The sequence below is a fragment of the Syngnathus leptorhynchus genome, chromosome 9, assembly GCF_054491065.1.
Source record: "Syngnathus leptorhynchus isolate UIUO chromosome 9, UIUO_Slep, whole genome shotgun sequence".
In the NCBI taxonomy this organism is placed as follows: domain Eukaryota; kingdom Metazoa; phylum Chordata; class Actinopteri; order Syngnathiformes; family Syngnathidae; genus Syngnathus; species Syngnathus leptorhynchus.
The window spans coordinates 12,974,842-12,983,151 of NC_141203.1; the positions used below are offsets into that span (position 1 = coordinate 12,974,842).

General features: G+C 46.4%; 2 protein-coding genes across 2 annotated transcripts; both read right to left on the reverse strand.

Annotated features, from left to right (window-relative positions):
* Positions 1-237: 237 nt before the first annotated feature.
* LOC147051341 (ras-related protein Ral-B) lies at positions 238-4,115 on the reverse strand. Its single transcript, XM_085920312.1, has 5 exons — positions 3,955-4,115; positions 1,714-1,878; positions 1,423-1,631; positions 1,171-1,348; positions 238-1,086 (listed from the first exon to the last, which is right to left on the reverse strand). The coding sequence occupies exons 2-5, from the start codon at positions 1,825-1,827 to the stop codon at positions 964-966; spliced, it is 624 nt and encodes a 207-aa protein (XP_085776438.1). The 5' UTR covers positions 1,828-1,878; positions 3,955-4,115; the 3' UTR covers positions 238-963.
* Positions 4,116-4,363: 248 nt separating this feature from the next.
* rmp64 (ribonuclease MRP subunit p64) lies at positions 4,364-6,730 on the reverse strand. Its single transcript, XM_085920311.1, has 9 exons — positions 6,613-6,730; positions 6,263-6,417; positions 6,102-6,190; positions 5,897-6,025; positions 5,755-5,829; positions 5,368-5,657; positions 5,132-5,190; positions 4,860-5,056; positions 4,364-4,794 (listed from the first exon to the last, which is right to left on the reverse strand). The coding sequence occupies exons 1-9, from the start codon at positions 6,695-6,697 to the stop codon at positions 4,503-4,505; spliced, it is 1,371 nt and encodes a 456-aa protein (XP_085776437.1). The 5' UTR covers positions 6,698-6,730; the 3' UTR covers positions 4,364-4,502.
* Positions 6,731-8,310: the final 1,580 nt, after the last annotated feature.

Consider the following 8,310-nt stretch of genomic DNA (forward strand, 5'->3'; position numbering starts at 1 on the left):
AGGGGATGGAAAGAATTCCAGCAGATACACACAAATTCCTCCATGTGGGATAAGAGTGGGCTTCATCAAATGGATGGCACTTTATCACTGTCAGCTTTGGGAGTACAATAACCTGAGTTGGACAAAAACAAAGCAACTTCTGCTTTGAGGGCACATTTTAATAACATTGGAATGCAGGGAATCAATATTCAATGTCATCAAATTGCTTATGACTGCAAAAAAAATGAAGAGCCAATACAGTATATAAAAACACATTTATTAAGAAATGCTCACAGGATTGAAATAAAAACAATTACAGGAATGGGGGGGGGGGGGCAAACAATGTTGGAAAAGTTGCATTTCTCATTGTTAATTGGAGGAAGGTGTTTAAAAGACAAAGTCGCTGCCGCTGTTCAAGTAGTTTGAATATTTTTAGTGGCGACCTCCCAACATCTGCTGTAGTGCGTGTTCGTCGAATGATGAGCTGTGGTAGCAAACGGACAGTACGACGTGCACTTTGGAAAAAGTGGCAAGGTTTTACAATCACATCAATATTGGAGAAGCACCAGGAAAAAAAATAAAAATAAAAAAACCCATATGATTTCATCCACGGATGTTCTCACCGGGTTATTTTTCAATTGCATCACAAAAGACAATATTAGATTTGTTGTCAATTTGACAATCGAGTTAGTTTGCAGTCAAAAGAGAAAACAGCCGCTAATGTAGAAATTAAAATTCAGAGCGTAAAACAAACAAGAGCGCAGCACCGTGACGTCGGGCGGATGCCATCGATGGCAGTCGGGGTCTCTGAGTTCTGTCCCCTTCCCAAAACTAAACTTAGTGTGGCCGTTTGGCAGGCGAGATCCGTGCTTAGTTTCCCGTGAACTCGTACTGGCTAAAAAAAAAATGTGCACTTGACTGAATGGCCCCGAAAAGACAACAACCGGTCGGTTGGTTTGTGCGTCATGAAGTTGCCGGAGGATCTCAGAGGAGACAGCACCTCTCTCTGAAGCTCTTCTTGTTCTTCTTGTTCTTGCCTTTTCCGTTTTTGTCCTTGTTCTCAGACATTTTCTTCTCTCGGACGTCGCGCATCAGGTCGAAGAAAACCTGACGTTGGAACAACAAAAGCTCGGCATGCCAGGGTCGGGCCAAGGTTGCGCGTGATGTGCGTGCGTGCGTGCGCATGCGTACCTTATCGACATTGGCTCTGGTTTTGGCGGACGTCTCGACGTACTGGACGGCCCACTCGTCGGCCTTCCCGCGGGCCTCGTCCACAGAGACTTGCCGGCGGTCCTCCAGGTCCGACTTGTTCCCCACCAGAAGCAGCGGGATCTTGTCCTCCTCCGCCTTCACGCGTAGGATCTGCTCCCTGCCGCCACATTTGTTTGAGTGCGCTCCAATTCCGCAAATCAGGAAAAAAAAAAAAAACTGCCGCGGCATCACCTGAATTCGGCGGTGGCCGCGAATGACTCGTGCTCGGTGATGGAGAAGACGAGCAGGAAGCCCTCCCCGCTTCGGAAATAGTTGTCCCTGATGGCGGCGTAGTCCTCCTGGCCGGCCGTGTCCAGGATGTCGATCTGGACCTCCTCCCCGTCCAGGACCACTTTCTTCCGGTAGCTGTCGGCCTTGGTGGGCTCGTAGTCCTCCACAAACTGGCGACGAGGGGACGGGACGGCATATCTCGTCTGGTGTTTTGAAGTGCGACGGAGCCGCTCGGCGCCGCGTCCCACTCACCTCGTCGTACATAAACTGTAGCGTCAGAGCTGACTTTCCCACGCCGCCGCTGCCCACCATAATCACCTTGTGCAGAGCGAGAGAACTCTGGTTTTTACTTTTCCCCGTCGCCATGGTCGCGGTGGCCTCCTAGCTCGCAAGACTTCCCCTCGCTCTTGACGCAACCTGCCAACGACAAGCGGACATTTGAGAATCACCTTTCAGATATTAGGATGACGTCTTCCGTGTCAGTTGAGGAGACGTAAACAGACAAAGCCAGGGAACGCGTGACAAATCTCGTTGCGCGATAATTGTTACAAGCCGAGAGTCGATTGCTTTCATCTGAATTGGGTCTGCTTTTATTTGGCTTGTAAATGACACCAGTTGCGAGCCCCTTTCCTTATCTCCGCATCGATGTGATATAAGCGTGTTCTGGGCAGCAGTGGATAAAGAATAAATACCTGCGAGTATTCTGCTTTTATGGCAGACACTGATAAGAACCGTTGTGACATCATCGGTTGGTTACCTGACCAGGAAATGAGTTTGTCCTTCCTGCCTTGTCCGACAAAGCGGGTCAGCGAAAGGCTCGACGGACAGGATGCCCGCATGTGTCCCACTCAGCGTTTACGCTTTGGGGGAGGGGCGGGGACGGCCTAAATGATTCAAACGTGACCCACTTCTACATCCACACAAAGACATTTGTAATACTGTCAATCATGATAATTACTCTACGTATAAGAAGTCCCGATTAGTTATCCAAATATCTCCTCCTGAGTGTTTGAGCAATGGGAAAAGTCCAAATAGGATTTAGGACCGAGTGACCCATATTAAGCAAGACGGTCTGTTGTGTGGGATAGGGGGGCTGTGAGACCACTTGAGCTTCTGAAATATACATCAAAGTGTACAACACTCACTTTGGGGGCGGCTAGCTTGGACCCCCCCCCGCTGACTGTGATGAAAGCGGACGGAAACAAGAACAACAACACCACCGTCCGTGTGTTGCCAAACCAGGCCATGTAAAAAAAAAAAAAAAAAAAAAAGGAAAAATCTATTCATCAATGCACTTGTAATCATCTTGTTGGATGATGCCTTTCGCCTAATCAAGCATCCCTCCGGATTAATCGGATTTTAAGCGTAAATGAGTGTCTTGTAAAGGACGGTCCAGAGCCGGCGGGCGGAAATGGAGCAAGAGCAGCATACTAAGGACACAAATGATGCCAGCTCGGGGATGTCAACAGAGGGCTCTTTGACCAAAGCCGCCAGCCGGCAGGAAAGAATTGATCAGCTCCAGCAAACTATTAAGTTCCGTTTTGCTGCAAATTGACAGAACCGAAAAGAAAATGGGGGCGTTTCTCGGCCCTTTGCACTTGTGACATGGTCCGCTTTTGTTCTGGGATAAGTCCCGGTGGGAATTTCAAAACATTTATCCGGAATTTGAGAGGAAAGACGTCACCGGTTTTGGATCGCGATCTCTTTCACTCGCCTCGAGAAAACCAGCTGTGGAAGTGTTAGTGGAACTTTTTGAGAAACACACACACACACACATTCACTAGTTCTCTCTCCCTATTGACGTAATACAGACAATCGCTGACAGCTCGGTACGTTTCCTCCCTTGCGGATCTTCATTTCATCACTTAAACAAGCAAAACTAAAGGGGGATGGGTTGAAGTCAAGCGGTTTTTAGTCCAGTAGGATCTCACTAGTTGTTTGCAGCATTTGGACATCCGATACGTGTTTAGCAGATGACACTATCAACAGATGTGAATGTTCCGTTGTTTTGCCATGATGCTCTGCTTTTTGTTTCGCCCTCATTTCGCTTCGACTTACGACGAATCATAGCGGACCAGTTGAATGGCCGTTGTGTGTTCATCACGAGGACGGTTGGGTGTGTCGCCTACTCAGCAGGAAAACTTCGGAGCAGAAAAGATTCACCATAACGGGGAAAGAAAAGCCGACTGTTCGACTTTCAATGTCAAATGATATATGGATGGATACCGGCGACGCTTTAGCTGTGTTAGCTTCGACGTTAACAGAAGTAGACGATCGTTCTCGACTTTGCTTTCAAACATGCAAAATGACGTTATTAAAGCCACACTAGCGCTCGGTTGTTCTAATGACGAGAGTAGCAAAGTGAGGAAACTTGTCAGTGACTAAGAGGGATGCTTAGGAAAGTAGTGAGAACACCACCGAGAGGTAGCTCGGGAGCTAACCATTAAAAACCAGAAGCGAATCCAACATCTTTGTTAAATATTCTCAACTTACCAATGCAGGATTTGTATTTGCCGTTTGGTCGATGCTACCTGCAAGTTTGGCTTAACGTACCATATCGACGCATTGGTTCCGTCAAAATAAAAAAAGAAAATAAAAAAAGAAAAAAGAAACGGCACAAGCAGCAAAAGCCCCACCTTCCGGATGTCAAACACGAACGGCCAACAGTCGTCATCCTGTTTTTTTTGTTTTTTTTTTCTCCTCTCCATTTTCCCCCTTCCTCGCCTTCCAATTGGAGCACAATACTGCCACATAGTGAACTGGAGTCCCATATAAAAAGTCGACACCCCCCTGATAAATGCAAATCAGCAGCACATAGTACGTGACAGCATGAAAGATGATGCTTGATTTCTGCCAGCAGTCAACAAATCAAGAGCTTGCACACAAAAAGAATTTTCATCTCATTTCAGTTTATAATGGCTGCATTTTTTTTTTCATGAATGCTGCTGCTTCCACTAGGTTCGGTGTTTTTGCTGCAGTGTTTAAAATATGGTTAAAAAAAAAAAAAAAAGCAAACATTGACTCGTGCATTTCAAAACACATCACAGACCAGCAGAGGCAAAAATGTCCTCAATGTCGTCATCGTGGCTGTCACAATTAAGCATCATCGCCATTGTTCGGCTTATCCAATCGTCAGGGGGTGACGCGCGCTTCTTTGGTTTGACTTTACTTGTCGCATTGTGTCTCGTTTTTAAAAATCTAAAAAACTGTCTCCTCCTGAGTGAAGCTCTCGGGTGGCCCTGCCCCCGGCAGGCAGCGGTCGGTCGAGCCTTCGGAACCCCGCAGAAAGCCCGGCCAGCTTCCCGCTTGAACGTCGGCAGCTTGTTCCGCACGCTGTAAAAGAAAACGCATGGCACGTCACTCGACGAGTCGTCCGGGGGGCAGTCCGCCATCCTTACTTGTAACCCGCGGCCTCGGCTCCTCTCATCTGCCGGCACTTTAATCTCAAAAAGGTTAAGCGACGTTTAATATGAGACATCTTGTGGGAATTGCACCACACGATCATTTTGTCCAGACAGGAGGCCATGTCTTCGAAGGTAGCGGCACGCGCGGCGTGTCTCCGGAACGCCCGTCGCCTCCTCGGCAGGATGGTCGTCTTGAGGGGTTGAATGAAGAACGTGGATCAGATAAGGAAAAGCCGGGAAAGGGCCAATATTGCCTGGTGACGTACCTGCGCTGCGCTCCGATGGAAGTTTTGAACGGGTGCCCCGTTGGCATCCGGTAACACCACTGCAAAAATGGATTTTAGAAAAATCGGTAGTGTTATTATTAGTAACTTTGCCGAAGCTTACATTTGCTGCTATCTGTCGAGATTTTCCTTTTTGGTCCTACGTATGATTAAAGAGTGCTCGCCCTCGTGCGGCCCCGTCGGTAGCACCGATAAAAACTTGTTGAAATATATCGCACCTCTCCGCACAGCAACACCCAGGTCTTCTCGAACCCTCCTCGTCCTCTGAACTCCGACGGGAGCCTTTCGTCTCTCCGCTTTTGGTTTGTGAGTGGTAACGTGGAGAGCAGATTTTGGTTTCGTGAGCAGTAAAGCCGCATCGGAAGGCCCGAGGAAATCGGCCATATTGGCGGGCAGGTTGAAGTCTGTGAGGAACGGCATGGGCCGAGCGAGGGCTACTTCTGCCCGCAGTCCCAACAAATGTTGGTAGAGAGTCGACAGGCAAGTCAGGATCCCTCTGAAAATAACCCTGGTGGCCAACAAACAACGAGGACAATCGCTGTTAAGTGACGCAAATCATCAGACGTTCAAATCCACACCCAAAAAAAAAAAAAGAGGTGACTCACCACAAGCGACTGAGCATGCTGGTTATCACCACATTCAGGATGACGAACTCGAATCTCATATGCTGCTTAGATAAGCTGAAGAAAAGCTTAAGGGAAAGTGGCGACGCCGAGCAGAAAGCAAAAAGCCGGAGAGAAAGGATACAGGAAAGCTCGGCTGCAGTGTTTTATTGTGCAGCTCATAAGTCGAGCAGCTCCCAGCACTTTGAGACACTGCCACTCCAGCGAGGGCTGGCTGGGAACATCGCCCTCGCCCGCCTTCACGCTCAGATCTCTGGAAGGAGACACGAGTACAAAAAATGTCAGTGACACGGCACAAATGTAAAGATGGGATTTTGCGGGCTGTCTACCGTCGAATCCTATTGGGACACAAATCCGTCAGACCCTGCAGAGCGTCATCCAGCTTCATCTCCTTCAATCTGTTGATGCACTGTGCCACCTGCATGGCATGAATCGGACGCACGTCACGTTCACTAGCGTCTGCCACGCCCACCATCACACGCGTCTTTACCTGCTTTAGCATTCGAAAGGTTTTGTTGTGTCTTGCGCAATTGCTGCGATTGTACAGCAATGCGTACAGAACTCGGACCTCCGTCTGTAGAAACGTACTCCGAAGCACTTGGAGGACGTTGTCGTTCTCCGTCAGCAGGTTCTTCACAATCACGCCTGGAAACCACAAACGCATTTTTATTTGATTTTTTTTTTTTTTTTGCACAAAAGGCACAATCACGACTGTATGTTTACACACAGGCACAGGAGGTGTCTCCCACGTGTGATGCGCATGACACCACACATTCGCTTTTATGGGTTAGTTTGGACTTAACAGTACAACACCAATAGCATCCGAACAATATATCTAACCTGTTTTTTTCGTGAAGTTTATGCGGACACTGGAAAGAGCTCCAGGAATGGGAATATTTGTCCTATTCCAGGGATCCCGTGCCATTTTGCGTCGAGAAAACACGGAAATGCGACAGCCAATAGCAAACGCGTTGATAGTGACATCACGAAATGGATGTTAAAACAATCAAAACTGCGCAGTTTTGCGCAACTCATATTTTTCGTTTGTCATTGTACCAAAATAAGAGGGAAAATATTTTTATGATGCAGGAGGAAGCTGTAACTATGAGTCAGACGTACTAATCAATAAGGAGCGTATTTAAGACTGGATGGCAAAATGGGCAAAATAGTATCGGTAACTGGACTGATCGTCAGCCAATCACAAAACACTTAGACAAATTCGTCACACTCAGACAATTTGGATTCCCCCACAGAGGTCCTAACAAGAAACACATTGCTTAATATATCTCACTGTGGAAGAAAAAAAAATCTGCTGATGGCTAAGCAGGAATGATCTTTATTAATCAATAAAACACTTTTTAAATACTTGTTTCCATAAATAGATGGTGTATACATTGTAGGTAATACCACATATTATATTACTGTACAAAGATGGCAAGATAGACATTTTGTCACATATTTTGAGAGTAGCGTGTGTCTCGTCTCTGCAATGTGTTGTAAGCACTGAGGGACTACACTGCATTCAATCCATGGAAAGCATATTGACAGAGACGAGTCATGTAACGTCAAGCGTTTGCTATGATTATGGTCATCGGTGCAACTTCAACTGTCAAAGATGTGCTTCTGATGGTTCACATCAGAATTCAGAGCTGATTCATCATTGGACTTTCAGCAAAACAACAACAAACGTCTATATGTGATTCAAGTGTGAGATTGAATGAAGCTTCGGGGATAAAGGACCATCATGGCAGCATTAGAAGATGCGTTAAGGAGCAGGAAGTGGGCACCAGAAGATCTAGAAATGAAACAGTGCAAAGAGAGAGGTAGAAAAGTCTCGATCCAAAGCATAATAGCTACATAAAGAACTCGAATGAATCCATCATGCTTGTTCTGTGCCTCACAATATCTGATGTTTTGTTCAAGATTGTCACAGATGCTTCAGAAAGAGGGGAGAGTGGACAGAATACGAATCGTTGTGCTGTTGGTGAGCTGACAAGGTCAAACCACATTTGATGTATGTACAGGGTATTTTTCTTCTTCTTTCTTAGCGCTGTCATGTCATTTCTAACCACAAGGGGGCTTACCGGTATTGCAAATACACATGGCTACAAAAAGCCGACGCGCAATACCGTCAATCAGTCAATCAGATTCAGTACAAAGTATTTCCAAAATGCAAACTCAGAGCATGTTTGCAAAACAACAAGTCTATCGGACAGCGGCGGTGCTGGCTTGAAAATGAAAATCACAATAGGAAGAGTATACAGTACCTACGTCCCTTCACCGCAAGGTGGCGCAAATTCCACAAACAAACGGCAACGATTGAGTCGTCATGACATTACTTGACACAATCGTTTCAAAAAGCATTTTCTGTCCAATTTTGGGGCACATATCAAATTATTGTAAAGCCGCACATAATCCACATGCCAGAAATCACCACTGCTGTCACATGACACCCAACTGCGCAAAAAAAGAAAAAATCTATATAATGTGTCATTTTACTTCTCATTACTCATACTGTATGTCAAACAATATTTACGC